Source organism: Pomacea canaliculata, linkage group LG7 (genome assembly GCF_003073045.1).
Source record: "Pomacea canaliculata isolate SZHN2017 linkage group LG7, ASM307304v1, whole genome shotgun sequence".
Lineage (NCBI taxonomy): Eukaryota > Metazoa > Mollusca > Gastropoda > Architaenioglossa > Ampullariidae > Pomacea > Pomacea canaliculata.
The window spans coordinates 18,716,565-18,736,873 of NC_037596.1; the positions used below are offsets into that span (position 1 = coordinate 18,716,565).

The 20,309-nt window shown below is 43.6% G+C and overlaps 3 protein-coding genes across 4 annotated transcripts in view; all 3 read right to left on the minus strand.

Annotated features, from left to right (window-relative positions):
• LOC112568945 overlaps positions 1-20,309 on the minus strand; it is a 197,683-nt gene that overhangs the window by 115,728 nt on the left and 61,646 nt on the right. The gene's annotated exons all lie outside the window — the stretch shown is intronic.
• Positions 1-20,309, minus strand: part of LOC112568946 — an 88,148-nt gene that overhangs the window by 20,119 nt on the left and 47,720 nt on the right. The window contains exon 1 of one of the 2 annotated variants that reach the window (XM_025246533.1): positions 5,440-5,993. The exons of the other annotated variant lie outside the window; for it this stretch is intronic. Within the exon in view, the coding sequence (XP_025102318.1) occupies positions 5,440-5,536 (97 nt within the window). The 5' untranslated portion in view covers positions 5,537-5,993. Of the gene's footprint in view, positions 1-5,439; positions 5,994-20,309 lie in introns of those variants that run through there. 2 annotated transcript variants of the gene reach the window in all.
• On the minus strand, positions 13,780-16,340 carry LOC112568950. Its single transcript, XM_025246538.1, has 2 exons — positions 15,905-16,340; positions 13,780-14,248 (listed from the first exon to the last, which is right to left on the minus strand). The coding sequence occupies exons 1-2, from the start codon at positions 15,999-16,001 to the stop codon at positions 13,899-13,901; spliced, it is 447 nt and encodes a 148-aa protein (XP_025102323.1). The 5' UTR covers positions 16,002-16,340; the 3' UTR covers positions 13,780-13,898.

Genomic DNA, 20,309 nt, shown 5'->3' on the forward strand with positions numbered 1-20,309 from the left:
TTTTAAAGTATTCACACACACACACACACACTTGCAAAGAAAGGAGCAGCCTAAGACACAACAATACATCACCAAAAGCAACAGATCAACAATCGTCAAAAAACACACAAATGACTATTGTGAGAAAAGCACATACCTCTCAGTTAAAAACAGAAACCCTAGTGAACAGCAAAAAACAAAAAACAAAAAATTAAAAAAAAAACCAAACAAACAAAACAAAAAAAACAACAACAACAAACCGGGTCTCATACTCAAACCGATGAATAGAAACAGGATTTTTTGTTTAGAAAATAAGAGTAGGGAGAGAAAAGCCAGCTGAAGACAGGAACGAGGCCTCCACCCTGGATGTGAAGAAGCATGAAAGATTGTAACAAATGTTAATGGTGGACACTCGATATCATAGTGCATTTTACTTGTAAACATTCTATCTCACTGTGTAGACCTGATCACTTTACTTTGAATTATTTCTATTAATAAATTTGGTTATACTTTTCCTTTTTTTATAATAATAAAGCTTGAAAACCTTGAAAGTCTTGACTCCAATGACCAACGCAACACCTTGCCATGACTATGTTGAATATTTTACTGACAAGTCTTGTTCGGCAAGGATTGATATTATCAATAGAAGCAATAGCTTATGAGTACTGTTATTATAACTTGTGTCGTGGTTCTCGTTCTGATAAATGTTTGCCTTCCTACATTTTTGCTGAGGATCCAGCAATTACAGTTAGGAATTAGTTTTTTTTTCCATCTAATCAAGTTATATAAAAATATGTATTTACATTAATTGTGAAACTACTGAAAGACAATAACTTTAACAAATCCTGAGTAAAACAAAAAACAGAAAATGGAAAATGACACATGACTTTCTCGTATCAAGAAGAAATACTGTTCCCTCGTCGCGATTCACTAATTTAACTGATTGATTAGCTTTTTAAAGATTTTCATCAGTTATGAACAACTTTACCTGAAACCATATTTTTTGTCAGATTTACTCCACAATAGTTGTGTTACAACTATATCATGTCAATACGTCTTGAATACAATATTAACAAGCAATGCGAGCTCCACTAGCAGACGATGCCTACTACTGTGTGCTTCTTTGTTTCCTCGGTGTTGCCAGATGTTTATTGTACTCTTGTTTGTTATAGATGTTTATTCTATTCATGATCTGTTTAATGTTTTTGATGTATATTTTATGTAGGTGTATTATAACTGTAGTTTTGAAGGCAGGCTTTAACTGTCGTTCCAAAGGTAGGAAGATGTGATTGTGAAAGAAGTGATGCTGAAGGGAACAATGGACAATGGTGGCAGCAAAAGCCACAGGAGTGGTCCAGCATCCAGCTGTGATGTCATTGGCCACTTGCTGCAGGCCAGCAGGCGCTCAGGACTTGGCAGTGTTGTCCCTTCCTGCTACACCGCCATTCTTCCCGCCATGCAATAGCACCGGCAAACAGCATCTCCAAGCTCGATCAATGACAGCGACAATTTTGTGAAACAGAAGCTGGTGGTCATGATGTGAGCCAACATGTTTTCCGTGTTCACTGGGGCAGCAAAGATGCCTCTGTGTCCACGTGCCTGGTATTGACTGCTTTTTCCTCCACTGATGATCCGATAATCTTTGTCAGCCTGCATTATTCGTTAGCTTTGTGTCGTTTGATTAAAGCCACTGCGAGTGTGTCGACAGGTCACCCTCTTGCTTTACAGGCAAAAAAGTGTTATCCCCCTTTGTGCTGGCAAATTATGGTTTCTTCAATTGCTTGAATCTCAAAGTTACTCCCCATGCCCAGTGTTTCTACATTCCTTGAAAGTCTGCTGGCATCCATAGTGTTGATCCAGAAGTAAACAACTCTTTTAGTGAACAGGAAAAAAAGAATAAGTGGAAGACAAGCAAGGGGGAAAATGATCGAAAAATCTAGATGTCTATCGATATTGGAGAAATCTATACCATTCCTTTGCAAAGAGAAGGGAAATAACTGGGTCTGCAATGGGCAAGAGCAGAGAAACGGCGCAATGATTTTTTCCTTGTTAAAAAGAACCTCGCCTTCTTCTGCCGGCAATTTCCGCGCTGTGACCACAAATCTGATTTGCAACCAATTTGTTCGAAATGCATCAATAGCCCTTCTGGGGCATTTTCAAGCAAGAGGAAGGCAGGACGTGATGGCGTGGCCCGTGCTAGACAAACGACATACTCCTCCAATGTGTTGGCGCAAACAGGAGGCCATGCAATGCAGTGTAACTAGGAAACTGAACCCTGGTACCTGTCCACAAAGTCTCCTTGCCACAGCAGGGCAGGAATGCAAGCAAGCTACTCAGTAGAGATGTAGAAAAATATCTGACCCAACTCTAATGAGTAAAGTCACCTGTGGTTGCGACATTTTATTCTTGTGGACAAATCCATCTTAATTTAGTCATGTCAACAATATTCTGTGTGTGAATATTAACACGCCGATGAGAAATTTATTTCGGTACAATGCCAAGCATACATTGTCAGTTGGATGGACATGCGTCAGAGAAGACAACATCTTCATACAAAACATTATTCAAAGATTGAAATAAGTGTGTTCTCTACAACTTTTTGTCCCTGATCCAGTGGCAGCTTATATTGCCGTGTAGGCATTGCATGGGCTTAAAGTGATTAGACGGAGCCGCCAGTCACGGCGCTCACTTGCAGACTAAAGCGATTAGTTTCAAGAAAATACTCGCTGGAACTTTTCAAACTATAATTTAAAAAAGAGCCAACTTGCTAAATCACTTTTGTGATCGCAACTTTAAAATGGTTTCCATGGTGACTAGGGCAGCTAGCTGAAGCTAAGGCAGCTTCTTTCACTGACAACGTAATGTTGACGTAGTGTTCACGTCACGTAGCGGATTTTTGCTGTAAGGACGTGAAATGTCTTCACTGCCACCTGGCTTCTGCTTCAGGTGTAATCTCTCTCTGCCAGCTTTGTGTTAAGGTATGCCACCCGGCATGGTTGTGTCGCTTTGTTTTAATGAAATAATAAGCGGGTAAGACCACGCCCCTACACATCCTCAAGTACTTGATTAAGTCACGTGTTTCCTGTCTAAAAAGTTTATCAATGTTTACGTGCATACAGCTCATGCATGTTTGTCTTCGTGTACGGACTGTATTGGGTTCCCACAGGTAGTCAGGTACACCGGTGTTTATGCCATTTAGAAACATAAATATTTTAGTTATTTTAAAAATTCGTGTTAGGATGTGAGTTCCGAAGACGCTTACATAATCTACTCACTGTGTCTGGGTTAGTGGAAACCTTTTCCACGGAAAAAAATGCAAACGAACTATGATATCCACTACGAGAGTCTTTCACATTACTATCGATATGAAAGTTTACGCAAGAATATAATTTGTTTTAAATTTCAAATATCAACTATATGACAAAGGGTGGAGAGATGAATAAAGAAGAAAAGCTCATCGAAAATACAGCACATGGCTGGTGGTGCACAAATAGTCCACATGGCTGGTGGTGCAGAATCAATCTCAAGAAAGCTGCAGCTGGAGCCAGCTGTCTCTGTACCAAGATTCCAACCTTCTGTACAGCGCCACAAAATTGTTACCCTGGGGTCTGTACAACCACAGTTCTCTCATCTTTATATCTTTACATCTTTACAGTCTTCTCGTCCTTCGATCAATGCAAACACAGTTTCGAATACTCTTCTCATCTCTAGCTATGTAGGTATTCACATTACCACAGCTATAGTCATGTGGATGTAAAGGATTACCCACAGAGCTGTGACTGTGTCTGTAAGGACACGATCTGTATTTTTCCAAAGAGATGTCAAACTTCAATACATGTGTCATCTGCATTGTTTTTGCTCGATCGAAGTTTGAAGAGATAGAAAAACTGTTTTCTTGAGTGTAGACAGACATTGTGCTTCCGATGAACCCTTTCTTCACAAGCGACATTTTTAGTTGTGACACTCAGTAGATGCCAGCCTCGCTGTCATTCTTGGACTGTATCTTGAAGCTACTGATACCTCATCTGATACCTTCAACAGCTCCTGCTTCTTCTGTTGAAACACTACAAACTTCTCTAGTAGCTACAACATCTTACACAATTTGTTAGGACTGTCATGTGACTGCGATCTGTAAGACACAGGTTCAGTAAACACAACATCCTACACATACAATAGAAGAATCCAAGATGACAGACAGACAAACAAGTAAACTTCTTGCTGATCGATTAATTGACGGTTGAGACTCTTTTCCTTGCATTGGAGCAACCTCGGCAAGGCCTCTAGACAGGAAGAGATCACGTGACGTGGCCGGAAGTCCTGCGCGCGCAATCGATGCGCGTATAAAGGTATTTTGCTTTGCTGTGCTTTCCGCCGTCTGCATCCCTGCTAATTGGCTTCATCTGCCTCCAGCATCGACAATACGAACGACACTAACAAGTGGAGTCTCATCTCCCAACACTGGGGATCGCGTGTCCGCCGCAGTCACCCACACGGCCACCCAGAATCCTATTTTCTCATCGGAGGAGAAAGTCATTGATTGGGAGGCTGTCTTATTAGCAGCTTTTCCTTCTCTCCTGCTTGTTCTCTTCACAAGAAAATAAATATATCCTCATATACACAGCTGGGCCTGCTGCTCTATTTTGTCCGTGTGGACTTTTTTGTGGCAAGTTTCAGCAGCGAGACCTACAGACTGTTTACTGAGCGTGGAGCGCGCGTGCGTTTTGTGAGTTCGTTACCCGCCATCAACATTTTATGACAAGAGAGATATCACTGATAATCAGGAATTCACATCTCCCTTTTACAGACTTATTCACTGGCAATTCGCTTCTGAATGTAGCTGCTCGTCTTTTTTCGTGAAAACGAAAGGCATTTATTGTGCGCGCACAGGTTTGTGTGAGTGAGTACTTGGATATACTAAGGAAACATATTTTACCAAGAAAATAAATACATAATTAAATCGACCAGCTAAAATATAAATATAAATGCATGCCAAGGATGACAGACTACTAAACACAACATCTAAAGCCCAGCAACTTAAGATCAACAGTTGCAGGCAAAGAAATGAAGACACACAGACACCTGTGTCATCAGCTTCATCCATACCATCACATCCTGTAGGTAGCTGTTGATCTATATTTCTTTGTTTACTTACCAAAGACTCGTCATCAAAAGGACTCAATTATTCAAACACTAGCATCAGTAAATTACTGTAACAATTTATCGAGCCTTCCTTTTTGTCTTTGAGCTAAAGCCTGTCTTCATGGCTCGGTCACAACAGTCGGAGGACTGTAACGGAAGATGTAACGGTGTAGAAGAAGATGATGACAGAAAAGATGAAAGTTATTGTGTTCGTGAACTTATTTATCGAAGTATGATATAGAGATGCAGCAGTCGCTTAGAACAAAAATACGATAAATATTCACAGAAGGTAAATAAGAAAAGTAATCGAGGAAGACTTACCGTTACTGGCGGCCATGACGACGGTGCAGCACGCACCCAGCAGAAGGAGTATCCGGGGTGGCAATGTGACCAGAGTGTGGCCGGCCGTGGCGACCATGATGACAGGACGTTCACATCGTCTGTAGAAAGCACTGGGCGCCAGGAGCGAGGCAGCCACGCACAGCTAGTGGCAGCACTGAGAGTAGCTTCCCTTGCTTGGCCCTGGATGGCGCTAGCGGGGTGGGCGTGCCAGCATGAAAGTGCAAAGACTTGTTACTCGCCTCCAGTCGCCAAGCCAGCGCGCCGCTACGCTAACATATGACGAGTTCAGATCAAGTTTCGGTCGCGTTTCGGCCTTCATTCGATTTCCTTTGAGCAGCCAGATGCTGGAGGACACTTTCCTTCCTCCCCCACACCCCACCTCCTCCACCCGAGTGTTGATCTTCAGCCAACTGCTCTCGGCTGCTCGCTCACAACCGTGCATGGATTCATTTGTGTAAATATGTGTTAGGTAAATGGAGTTACCTTTGTATACATATACAAGAGAGTGAGAGAGAGAGAATACGATAATCCTTCGGTACAACCCCCAAAAAAAAGTTTTCTTTTGTGTTAATCATCCTCAGGATCATTGTCGTCATCGTAATCATTTTTGTTATCGTCATTAGTTTACGGCTCAGCCATTGTTCTAAATGCTACTGTTGCCACACCCTGTTTTATTCCTCCATTTACCGAGAAACAAACTCGATCCCTGCATTCATTTCTTCTTTTCAAAAGTCCTTAACAAATAGCCGACCTCAGGCAATCAGTGATCAGTATTCATTAAGAGACACAAACACAATGTAGCGTGTAATCGGCAACATTCAGCAACAAGCAGCTTAAACCAACCACAAATGCCAAAAACTATTTTACCAATCACCAATGGTAAGCAAGCTGTAGGTAATGGGCTTCGGAGAAAGAAAGACAAATAAAAATAATTTGCTACAAGTAACCACGTGGCTGCAGTAGTCAAGTCAAGCAGTCATAACCAGACTCAGCCAGCGACTAAGTAAGCAGCGCCGCCATGTGACCAGCCATGCGTGACAGTAACTAGCAACCAATTCCAAGCAAAAGTGACTTCCAAAACTAAAAATCACCCCATGCCAGGCAAGGGTTTGGCGATGCCTCAGCAACAGGGAGGAGGAAGGGCAGCACCACGCACCAACGCGCATCAGTCGAGGGCGTGACGTCAGCAGCCAGCCGGGCGACCAGCCAGCGAGCATGGACTGTAGCGCACGTGCAAGGCGCGAGTGCTGCCTATCAAGACTAATGGCCAGCGGCAATCAAGCTCTCAGCATCACTGGCCGTGTGCAGCAGCCGCATCCGACTTTATGGAGGAGCACAAACTGTGGCGAGGCTTTTAGCAGGCGTGTTCAATGTCTGGCGCCTGGGACAGTCGCACGACAATCACATGCTTGCACCTCGTTAGATAATATTTGTCGACGGCGAGAAACTTGACTGGGCGCGTGTCCTGGATGCTTGAAGTGAGCTTAGCGATGTTCCTGCTGTCAGCCGCTTGGTCTGACGAATGACAGAGGAAGGACAGACAGAAAGACAGTGAGACACAGAGAGTGAGAAAGGGAGACAGAAAACTCAGAAGAGATTTAAAAACACATAAATACACGCGTCCACACGCACGTATGCACGCATACACACGAAAGGGGGAGGAATGCAGAAAGAAGGGAGAGAAGTTAGTCCAAAGGCAGACTACATTATCTGCACAAACAAACGTGATAGAGATGAAAGACCCGAACCATTTGATTACACCATCTAAAACAAGATCGATTCTGACAAGTGGGGACGTCAACATGAAAGGTGATTGATGAACGGCACTGAAAACCAATCGAAGAGCTATGATTTCTCCAGCTATTCGCGCGGGGCACGCCGGGAAACCTGCTGCATATTCCAGCGTGCATCGCGATTGTGCGCTGACACTAGGAGGGTCTGGTGATGTACTTCACGAGATAATGAGGAGACTGTTGCGGGGTGACAAGGACAACAGTCCACACTCACCTACCAGCCCACCCAGTAAATAGCCACCCGGAGAAAAGTCCGCACCTGCCGACCCATCAGCAGCTGAAACATTCTCCTCCTCTAACACACACAGGTCGTCGCTCCAACCGCTTCTTCCACAGCAATGGCCATGACAAAAGAATCCAGTAGCTTCTTTCAACAACTAAGACAGCAAGTTTGGTAGCACAGGTCCGCAAAAACAATGAGGGCAAATTTTGTACAGGTTCATTTTAGTGAAAGTGTGTTTTTATGTCAATTAAATAATAGGAAAGTACACTGTTGTCATAAGGTACAGTTTAATCAAGGTAGCCCACGGCAATCATCCCGACTTCTACAGGAAAATGGCGGAATTCAGATGCTCAAAGACAGCCCGGAGTCAATATTTTTAATCGCTGTAATTACTGATTCGAACATTACTCAATCAATTATAAAATCTGTTCGGCATATTCTTAGGAGTAATCAAATTCCGTTTTTAATTTTGATGGTATATTTGATAAATAAACATTATCGTGTCTTTGGTAACAAGAAGAAACGCACAGCGATTGGCTGACAGGGAGGCTGACCTTTACCCTCTCACGTGTGTTTTTCCAAATTTCAAAGTGCTGCGTACAGCGAGGGAATGGCAAGGACGCATCTTACTAATTAAGATATACCAGCTCTACTAATTCAATCTTGGACAGAACAGTAAAATCTCGGAAGATAACAGAATATTTCGGAAAAGATGACACTGCAGAAGACTGAGTGAGCGACTTTGATGAAACTATGTGTGAGGGGAGCACTTTTTATAGAACAATAATCATGCTGATAAAAATGTGATTGTACAGCTATTTTTAAACGAAAACGGGGGACATGAATAATTTTATTATTTTGCTTTTTTCCCGCCGTTAGCGTGGATGTTGATTGGACTGTGGTGACATGTCTTCCATTGCGTTAGAAAACTTTTTTAAGCACTCGCGTGACACATTAAACAATGAGAAGATGTAAGGATGATCAGAGAATCTACAATATGCAATCAGACAGATGAACAGGCACGTGGAATGTAGTAACGCAGTACAACCACGTGCAACAATGAATGAACGTCACAATCAGTAGAGCCGTGTGCAAATAAAGCACAATGTACGTAACATCAGAAGGAACAGACCCGCGTGCATCCATAGGAACGTGTACAATAGAATGAACAGGACTGAGTGTATCCATAGAAACATGTACATAATGTAATAAGTGGATTAGTGCCGTGTGCAGCTGTAATCCGCGTCACTAGGTGCTAACACCGCGTACACCACCAACACGTCCACGTCTCCACTTACTTTCGCGACTGGCCTCCACGCTCCACAGTAATACATTTACCCAGCGGCCCTCCTTCAGGGTGGTGATGTTACAAATGTACCATCTCACTTCATCGACCTTCAGGTCCAGCACTAATGTGCTCAGCCGGGTCTTTCGTGAGTTGCGCTCATCGATCCTGCAGGAGCTGAACTGACCAGCCGTCCGGCACTCGTTGGTCTTGAGGTTGACGAAGGCGTTGAAGTCGCGCGCTCTGGAGGCAAATAAAGACATCGTCAATATGTCCACGTCTGCTGCCAGACTCTCGCCAGAACATTCCACCTCCACGACGGAGTTAATTCCCTGGAAAGACCTGACTGTCATTCCTGCAAGAAAGAAGAAGATCAAACAGGATTATGGGCGGAGACGTTCCAATATTAATTCATAAAATTGTCCGCAAGCTGAAAATAAAGACTGGAAAGTAGAGCGAGGTTCTCTCCCCTCTCTACGTGCTGGATGGCTTGGATGGCAGAAGTAGTCTCATATTTTACAGACTTTCTGGTTCTGTCAGACAAGACCGATGCCTGTAGATATAGTCTATTTTTTAAAAATAGCATCAAGGTTGGTCTGATGTTACAGAGGCTGCTCCAAACGTGACCGTAGTCTGCACAATTTGGTTTTTAATAAAAGAGGGAAGAGAAACCGGGGAAGACATCCATCACTTATCCTCATCTACAAAAGTTGACATGCATGACACCATTTTTATGGTAAAACGATAATCAAAAGATAGAAAGCTCACAGCGACAACAATGTACATGCAACAACCCACTCGTTATGTCTCGCTTTGTTTCCCTTCTCCCCAGCCTCACCCCACCATCGTCGCCCCCAGAGTGCAAGCAGTAGTCAACCATAGCAGTTGTGGTTAATTGAAAGCAGCTTTGTCCCCAGGCAGTGTGTCGGTGTTGCCAGTAACCCAAGCCCAGAATCAAAGAGTGAGGCTGGCGGCCCGCACGATGATACAGTGATGGCCTGGCCGCGGTACGACTTCAAAGGACTGAAGGTCGATAACAGTCATAAGATCCACTCAGGCTTTTTCCTGACTCCCTGCGATACTTGCCGTGCCTATTCTTCATGTGCCAATAATGACATTTATTTTTTTCCCTCATTCATATCGTTAGGTTGGTGGAGATAAATCAATGTAAAAACCAGTAAAATGTGTTTGTTTTCAAAATCCCGTATGAAGGTTAGCAACGTTCGTATTTCAACCAAAAAAAATTACAACCCAATAAGCAAAATGGAGAGGAAAAAAAACACATCAACAAAAGCATACAAGTATAGGAAAATCCAAAGTGTTTTACTTACCATTACTGTTTCCTTGCTCAGTTTTGCAGACAAACAGCAGCAACAACAGTACGGTGGTCGCGTCCGTCCGCCACGCAGCCATGTTTCAAAACGACTGACCGTCTGGTCCTCCGCGAAAAAAACAGTGAATAAGGGAAAGCATCGCGAGTGCTTTCCCCTGGGCGTGCTTGACAGCGCTTGTAAAGCACGGTTATGTCCCGCGAATCCCCGCGACCAGCGGCGAGTAGCGGATGAAAGCTCAAAAAGGAAGTAACCGCGAGTTATTTCCCTTGATTATACGTGTTCGATGGTCTCGTTTTATGCACCAGTTGCTTCCCTTTCCTAAATATCTCCCTGCCCCAAGTCCAGTGCCGCTGATCAATGGAAAGCACATGCGTACACTTGCTTGTGGAGGGCAAAGAAAATTACGAACAAGGGTTGTCTGGGAAGAAATCAATCCGCTAATCTCTCCCTATAACACGTGCTTGTACACATACACCAACATCCGCCTTCATTTGCCTTTGGGACATCAACAAATTTTGCAGACAGGAGCAGGGAGGGACGAGTTGCAACAAAACCATCATACGCACCAACGAATCAATAAGATGAAAAGAATTACGGAAGGATATAAACCAAGACCTATGTTGAGAAGGAGACTGACATACTTGTAGAAGGAATGGTTCTTGGCTGTAATGTGGTTATTCGTAATGTAATTCTGTGCTTGCAATGATTTTGAGGGAGATATATTCGCGCAGTCTTGAATACAAACATACTCGCACACATGCACATAAAAGTAAAAGTACGTGCATGATGTACAAGTTGTTTTAGTAAAACCGTTATTTAGCATTACTCCATCGTTTCCGCTCTCAATTACTCTTTTATTTTTCCCACTTTCAATCACTTCACCGTTTTGCTTATTTCGTCCTTCCCGTTAATCAAATCACGTAAACAGCCTACGTATCTACTAAATCATCTTCGTATCTAATAAATAAATCTTCTACATTCACCTTTCTTGGCTTCCATGATTGATATACAAGGAAATGATAGACGGTAACATTATTATGCAAAATCATAAAAACTGCTTTGGAACAAGACTGTCAGTTCTTTGTATGTGACTGCCTGTCTGTCAGTATACCTTTGTTTGTTCGAGTGTTCTGCTCCGGACAGTGGACTTCGTGCATTTCAGCAGAATGTTTTTTCAGAATGAAGTTAGCGAGACCGAGGCAGCCCACGTGATGAAATGTGATGTGAAAGGTAACGCCCAATATGGGGAGTGGAGGAGCGTTTTACACTCGCTTCCTGACCGGCTACAGCCCAGTGCATCTGAGCAGTTAGCGTGAATCAATGAACGATTATCTTCCCATTCCTCTGATGCCAATTATCGCTCTTATATCCTCATAGTTTCCTCGTAGTCATAAGTGAAACTTCTCACGTCCAGAGGACGCCACCGACGTCTTGTCACGTGACTGTGGGACTGGTGTACGCCGGTGTGTACCAACCTCGTGTGCCTGCGTGTACAAGAATGTTCTGGAGTCCATAAACAGGGAAACAACATATTCCACAGGAGACTGGACAGAGACTCAGCGCATACAGAGTGTGAGGAAAAAAGCAAAGCTAGAAAACAAACATTATAACGTTACAGAGTTCCCTGGACACCGAGCTGACTACTGTTCAATCGCAACTTCCATCTTGCCGGCCAGCAGCTCACTGATGTCTGAGTACAGTCCTGACTAGACATGATGGCAGTGGCTGGCAGTGTGTGTGGGAGCAAGAATAAGTTACAGCATCTTTACAGCAAATCAATACACAGCATTCTCCCTCCCTGCTCTTTTCTGTCTTCCTCTTGTGAAATGCATGGATGATCACAAGTTATCAGTTAATGACAGACATGCCAGGGTCATTCGTGTCATCTAGTTGTGTGCAATTAAATAATTGTCGGTCTTGAGTTCATACACACATGTCATCGACACAATCTGATGATTGAAGATGAAAGTTAGACATGTTACAGGAGTCGAAACAACACGAAATAACACAAATCAAAACAGAAACAACTGCCTTGGTAGGGATTAGTGAATAATAAAACAGGAACGGACATTTTTCTCTGTCTGATAAGTTTTCAGTTGACACGAGAATCAGATTGATTTTGATATCGGTATCCATAACGACTTTTCTTGTCACCATGACTACCATTCAGATGAACTCCGCCATGACAAGTCACCACTAATCCTTTACAATATCAACCTACATCACATGTTATCGTTAATCTTTTGTAACAAGGAGAAAAAAGAAAATGAATTAACTCTAATAGCAAACAAACACATTTGTCGTCGAGATCGCCGTTTGTGTGTGTGTGAGAGAGAGAGAAAGAGAGAAAGAAAGAAAGAGAAAAAGAGTGCGTGTGTGTGTGTGTCCGTGTGTACGCACACGCGCGATTTCTAATCACATGCACACCATCCAAATTCGGTCTTAATATACTGTTTCAATCACTTAAATGTCAAATTTATATCTGATTAGTGCAAATTTCACAGAAGCGTATTTATGTTTATTTTAAAATAAACGTCTTTTCGCGTCTTTCTAAGGATGATACCACTGGCTCCACAATAAGAAGGCTGCGCTCGAGACCTTTCAACCTCCGTATTTTGTGCCCACAAACGCGTTTAAGGTCATCGTTTGAGAGAATGTTATATAGAAGCAAGAAATAGAGCAATGTAGAGAAAACAATGACAAGTGAGCGAAAAAACAAAATAAAATTCAAACATCGATAGTGAGAAGAGAAGATGAATGAGGACGAATGAGAAGCTATCGCTAAAACTTTTTCTTTGGTCACGTGGTGGGCCCGGTAATGTTGATGCTACGTGTTCCACCGATTTCATACACCAACAACACGCATAAATAAGCTTGACTCAACTGAAATGATGAATAGAATGTTGACAATGAAAATCACATGACGACTGAACTTGGCATGGCAAAGCAGAGTACCCGGGTTAACATTCTTACAATGACACTGTGATTTCCCTGGATGAGTGTAAAGAAAAGGAAAACCATTTTTGATTAGAGAACAGGTGAGAGAGAAAATGAAAGCTGGAATGAAAGGAAGGGCAGAAGAAAGAGCGGCGAGTATAATAAGAAATGCATGGCGCTTCTTAGAACATTTCAAGACAAGGGACGCAAGCCATGACGGTACGAGGACATGGGTTATGTCCCTTTATCCACTGCATGGTTTCTCCGAGAGTAAGGGATGGAGGAGAAATTCAGAATCATAACTACCTGCGACTACCGTGTACTGTCATCGTCATACACATCGGACCGTTTGACGAGATGCAGACACCGCAAGGACCGAGAGTGACTACAGGACAGAGTTAGCCTCTGAGTTCGTGGTTGTCATCCAGCAGCATTAAATGATGCATGAAAAATAACAGAAAAAGTTTGGTGTGTTATGTCCCATCACACATCGCGAGATGACTGAATCATTGTCCTCTGATTAACACATTTACTTCATTTATATTAATTTAGTTCACTGGCAATTAACTATTAACAGGCAAATCAAAACGACAAACCTATTTTGCACCAATCCCACCCAATCGTTCTTTAAATGCTAAATAGCATTTCGAACTAAAATCGTGTATTATAATATCAAGATGTAAGTGTATACAAGTATGCATAGAGATACACAGACAGAGATTCTCAGACGCAATAGGAAGTGGGAAATGTCACGTGGGAAGGCCGGAGCTGACCGCAGTCGACCGGAGAAGAGTGAAATATTAACGACGCTCACTACCCAGGGTCTCCTGAGAGTCGGGAGAACCAGCAGCAGCACCCTCTGGCGGCTACTTACGAGTCCCTGTGATCTCCATCGACCACGAGGTGATGTGAGAGCGACCGTCGGGGTTGACGCCCGTCAGCTCGCAGCCGAATGAGCGCCACTCACTGTCGCGCAGCCCCACCAGCAGCACCGTCACCTTGGTCCTGCGCACGTTCTTGGTGTCGATCTCACAGGATGCGAACTCGTACGATGTCGTGCACTCCCGGGACTTGAGGTTGGCGGACGACAGAACGTGGATGTCCTTCAGGGTAAAGAGGGCAATGTTGAAGAGGTCAACTTGCGGGTCAAGTTCTTCACCTGAACACGTCACTTCCTGCACATTGGGTAAGCCTTGAAAGGAGCTTACTTTCATTCCTGGAAGGTAAAAAATATAATCTTTGACTTACAGTATCTTGACCTTAACTTAAAAGGGTTTTCTGGTGTTCGAGGACATTACTGGAAGAAATTTTGTCTCACTTTTCCTTTGAAACCATATTATGACAGTCATGAATAATAATTACCGTTCAGTTTCGTGATTCTTGAGGTAAAAAAAACAATGAATAAAAAAAAAAATATAAAAAAGGAACTTTCTTAGATACTTTCACGTGCCTTGCTAACGGAAAGCATCAGCAAGAACAGATGGAGGTGCAGCAGGGACACAATATGGCGGGACCAAGCTGATAACACTGCTTGCCCTTTATTGTCGCTCTGTCATTCACAAAGCGCCACCAATCGATGCATGTTTCGCACAGAAACCTAAAATACAGTCTCTAGGGACTGTGTCAAAAAGCTAGCCTAAACTGTATATGACATCAATGGGAAATTCACTTACAAAATAAAAACATATGAACAGATATGCTAGTAATATTGCAACATCATAAATGGCTGAAAATAATGACTTGGTCTACCCTGGTAGTCTAGGACTTTGACCAGGCAAGGGAGAGCAGTGGGTTGTCAAAATCCTAGCGTCTATAATTTTTTTTCGGCTATAAACTTTAAACATTATGAGTCCTTGAGGTAACTAACCACACACTCACAAAGTAAGAAGAAATTTTGTGCCTTTAACAGCTGATAACGACCAGTGCGCTTGTGCGCGTGCTGATTCATCTTTTCATATTTATTCCAGAAAAAAAGTTTAAAACATTTTATTTAAAATTTGCTAAGCAGTTTAGCTTATCTTCACTTCTCGCTTGGGACTCAAACTCAACTGGAAAATCCACAAAACAATGTGAAAATAAATTCGAAAATTCGCTAAAACCTGGAGCTGTCTCTTATTAGATATTTATCGTTTTGCACAGGGCATAGAAAAGGCATTCTTCGAGTGAAAACAGGAAGGGTTGGACATTCAGATACCCGAGAAAAAAAGAGGTGGGAAGCAGTTACCACACAATTAAAATCCTCCTTCATTTGAGGGTGACATGCTCAGTGTCACAATCAGGACAGAGTCGACCTGACGTCTCCCAATCACCGAGCCACAAAAACCTGTTTGTGCAACAGCAGCTGGTGAGCTGAAGCTTCGCCTGGCATCACTTTTTGTCTTGTGCTTCAAAATGTCAAAACCGATGAAAACTACAGTTTTATTGACCTGTTCTGCATTCCTCTTTTCTGTTGTCTAGAAACAGAGGCCTTCCTGTAAGCTGCGTCACGTGAGGGGAAGCAAGAGCGAAAAAAAGATGCTCATTTTAAATTAAAGTCATCAAATCGTCAATCTCCATCCAGGAAAGACACACAAAAGAGTCCGTGATGATGTTGCATTTGATGACAAGAGCACGAAAGGCCTTTGACATCTGATCAGAAGAGGTGGTTTAAAGCAAACTGGTTCTACAAGTCTCTGGGTGTTGATAGTTGGGTGGGCAACCAGCATGCAGGACGGGTAGTCTTACACTTGGACGATGGCTGACCTGTTCACTAGCTTTTGAAGATTGTGTACAGAGGAAGTCAACATTCCATGGAAAGTGGGTGGAAGGGTGGGTAATGGGATGAGTAACTACAAATCAACATTGTACCTGTGAAAACATCATGTGCACCTACCTTTGTTGCCTTCCGCAGCGCAGAATAATCCCAGAATGCAGACCAGACGGACAGCAAGTCGACGAACGCAGGCCTGGCAAGATGCTGTGGCAGCCATGACACCCAGTTCGCTCTGAGAGCATGATAGCTTCTGTTCTTCGTCTTCTCCGTCCGCGCGGCCACCGGCTCCAGTTATTCCCCTTGAGACAAACTGCAAACTGTCTGCAGTTGCTTCCCTTTAATGAGCTCTCGAAAGTCGGGGATTGGCCAAGGCGCTCGCGTCAAACTGAATTTGTGAGACTACGGGGAACTACAGCACACCATCTGGTTCAAAACGGGCGGAAGACTGATCGTTATCGAAACACCGTTTTTGTTCTCTCTTTCCCTCTCTCTGTCTCTCCCACTTCCTAACCATTCTGTCCTGATGTTGCTGATGTAGCCAATCTTGATATTATGTTGTATTATTGGGAGGTTTGCGCGTTGACAATAGGAATGCAAAGCCAAATACAAACAAATGGTTTATGTCATATAATGATAGCCACACTTCCACTTCACACCACCACTACCGTAATTATCACCACGACCGCCACTACCAACACCACAGTGTGGCGAGGGCAGTAAGCGTGCTACAAGCAGAAGTGAGAGGCCATGAGAGGGGGAGAGATGGGAAAAGTAGCGAGACGGCCCTCGTTATTTGACGGTAACTTACTTTCACTGAGACACTCAGCAAGTAATAACACGACAGGACGCGGGGTCCCCTAGCTGGTCCCCCCACCTAGAAGTGTGTTGTTACTGATGTCTTGCTACTGCTGCTGCTGCTGCTGCTGCTGCTGCTGCTGCTGCTGATGATGATAATGATTATGCTGATGATGAGAAGGAGAAAGAGGAGAATCCCGGTAATTGTTCCTGACTCAATTACAAGAGTGTATTGCATCTCGAAATAAAGAGGACTTTATGCCAGGCTGCAGTTCCAGTGACATGTCACAACTCCATTCATGTGAAGACTAACCACAGGAGTAATAATGATGTGAAATTCGTTGAGACTGTATTACACAGCATGTGGTTTTAGTAACGACCTAAACACCAATGCATTACAGCTAATGTTACAGGTCACGGCTAGTAGGAGCGGAACAATGACCAGCAACCATGACGTCATAGACGTTACAGCGTTACATGTTAACTGTCCACTTGCATTAAAAGACGTTTTACTAGCCAGGTGTGTGCATGTGTAAATATGCGCTTATATGATTTCCTGACATCGATATATTGGATATATATACATAAATAATGCACAGATATACACTCAAACACACACACACGCACACACGCACACACAGAGACACGCACGTGCACGCGCATTGGACAAGGGAGGACAAAGTGAGAGAGGATGGAGGGCCAAAGCTGTCTTGTGACTGACGACACATGGGGATGGCTGGCAGCAGCCGGGAAGTGAGGAGGCTGGGCACCGTGCTGCGGATGTCAGCCACTGAAGGGTTAAGTGTCAGCGGCAGCCATCTTCCTCCCATGTGTCTGCATTGCCGTCAGCGCAAAGCCACTCACCTCACCGGCCACAAACAGCCTGCGCCCCCTCCCCTTGTACCCGGTAGCTTCCCCTTCTCTCTACTCTCCATTCACCCTTTCCTCTTCCCTTTATCTCTCTTTCTCTCACCCTCTGTGTCTATCTCACTCTCAGTCTCTCTCTCTGTCTCTCCATTCTCAGTCTCTGTCTTTTTCTCTGTAGTATCACTTGCACTCCACTAGAATAAAAATGTCCAAGGCGTGTCAAGGGAGATAACAAAGAGGTACTGGTTGGAGACTAAATTCCAGCATTTCAGCCAAATCGCAATGATTTAGTGTCTAGCAAATTGACATATTAGCACTCACTATTGTCATGAAACAAGGTTTCTATACTGCTGGGAATTGTTGCTAGGGGCAACCAGACCAACACTGGTTGAACTCTGCCCCACCAGAGGCTCTGGCCGGCCATTACGTTGACTGATGTCGTGGTCGTCTGTGAATGCCCACCTCCATGTTGACCACTGTGGTCATGGAGTGGTGTGGAGTGTAGGAAGGAGGGACTAACACCCACATGCTGGGGGAATGACAATCTGTCTCTCGCTTGGCGTCAGCATCGAGAGAGAACACATGCAAGTCATGGAGGAAATTAGCATCACGTGACAGCAGAGCCTGTGTGGTCATGACAAACACACGATAAACACATCGTACAGGTCTAGCAACTCTTGCTCTGATATATATGTATAATCACATTTGTGTGTATATCAATATATATATTTCTTATATCTGTATGTAAATCGGCGAACAAAGGTATTTACAACCTATACGCCGTTACAAACACCTACACAAACAGACATAAATATAAATAAATAATTTTTGTTTATTTATAAATGTCTGTCCTAAGATTTCTCTTTCTCTCCTAGGAGCCGTAGCAACCAAATTGTGAAAGTGTGAGTTGAGTTCAGGCCAGTATCAAGTGTGATGCCTTCTCGCGTGAGCGGCAGTCGCGGAGCCTCGGCACCCAGCAGCCTCTCGTTTCCCAGAACTGTGGAAGTGAACTATCGATATGCACCGGTGACATTAGGTTCACCAACTCCTGAATGTTATTCTGAAACAAGCCCTTCAACGGTCTTAAACTGGCGACAAGGATGCCAGGCTGCATAGGTTAACGTCCACACGCTTAGTCACAACAATAGGTACCACTTGCTTTTTGTGTCGAGAGCGAGGCGAGCAGAGGGTGCAGCTCACCTCACGAGCCACCACGCCCTGGAATGCACTACCATGACGACTCATTTGTTACTAGTTGTCTGCAATTAACATCAAGCGTCTATACTTCACAACATGAAACACGTTGAAGGTAACGATTGTAGGCACAGACACAAACTGCCCTTCACAAAAGAAAGCGAATCCTCGGTATCGACCCGCGGCGCATGCAACTGCATGCAATTTGTTTGCGAGACAAGGGCAGTAACCGCGCGCAAGGAAATGCGTGGAGGACGGAGAAGGTGTGTGTGTGAGTGTGTGTGTGTGAGTGTGTGTGTGTGTGTGTGTCTGTGTGTGTGTGTGTGTGTGTGTGTGACATGTGGATGATTCTTCTCCGAGTACTCCATACTTTTTTGTGTTCATGTCAGTGCAGTCACAATCTTCTAAGTGCTATAACCGTTGTAGCACACGTCACTGCTGGGAACATTTACAAGTGCGTCACAGTGCGTGTCTACACAACATCCAAAACATGAACTTTAATTAGCACTAACCCTCGTTAATTTAAGAGTGTTGTTCCCTTCCCTTCAGTATCCAAACATCGTGTGCACTGACCGAGGTATCCTCAGGACCCGAGGCCGTTAGTTACATATTTGTCGTTTCCCTATTCACAGTGAGCTTGACTTTCGGTTCCCTCCCCAGCTGTAGTTAGACAATAATATTATATAAATATAAATTACACAAATATAGAACACGATATACATACCACAGATCCTCTCTAAGCCCCCTACAACAGTAAACAGCAATTAATCTCTATTCTTCGTATACCTCCTTTTCTCCATCAGACATAACTCCTCAAACGACTTCGTTTTAGATGATCAAAGCTTGGAAAGATAAGGTACCTGACAGGTGTTCTATCAGCGACTGCAAACGCCGACATCACCATCTCCACACGTGGTCACGAGACCTGTCGTGCATGGCTGCACCGCATTACGGGGGAAGCGGACTGGCACCGGAAGACTTGTATCGCCTTCAGTTGCTGAATAATTGAAACTCACTTGTCTGTCGATACCAGTGTCTGTGTACCCATCCTAACAGGCGATGCATTATTTTGCAGCAATGTGAACTGTAGCCATCGGGAAGGGGAAAAGACAAAAACAATAAAAGAATGAAAGAAAAAAAATAACCAAGAACAAAGAAAGATAGAAAAAAAAAAACTTGCAAAGAAAGAGCGAGAAAAGGACAAGTACATTTCGCTTGTACATCCTGCTGAGTTACGTCACCCTGTAATAAACTATTCACCTGTGCTACATTGTCACACCTGCTAACGTGTGTTATCCTTTTTACAACTTGTTTCGTCACATTCTCCTCTGTTCTCACCTGTAAAATTTATCAACCTTCCTCTAGTCTATTCTGTTCTGCTAACTTTCATAAAAGGTAAAGTTGTCTCCACTTCTTATGAGACACTCTGAGTCGTTAGTTATCTCCCCTTGTTAATAACATCTCCCCTTGTGACATAACATCTCCACTTGTGACATAACATTTCTACTTGTGACATAACATCTCAAACTTCTAAGAGACTTGACCCCGCGGCATCGCTTGCCATCAGTTGTGTTCATGGCATTAAAGACCAGGCGCTGGCATTGCATCATTCGCCATTAATTGTTTCCATGGCAGCGGTTGACGCCAACAGTACGGTTGCCACGGCGTA

Coding starts and splice junctions, on each gene's coding strand:
- LOC112568950 (XM_025246538.1), bottom strand. CDS start 16,001: ATGGCTGCCACAGCATCTTGCCAGGCCTGCGTTCGTCGACTTGCTGTC. Junction 14,249..15,904: donor CGCTGCGGAAGGCAACAAAG/GTAGGTGCACAT, acceptor TTTACCTTCCAG/GAATGAAAGTAAGCTCCTTT.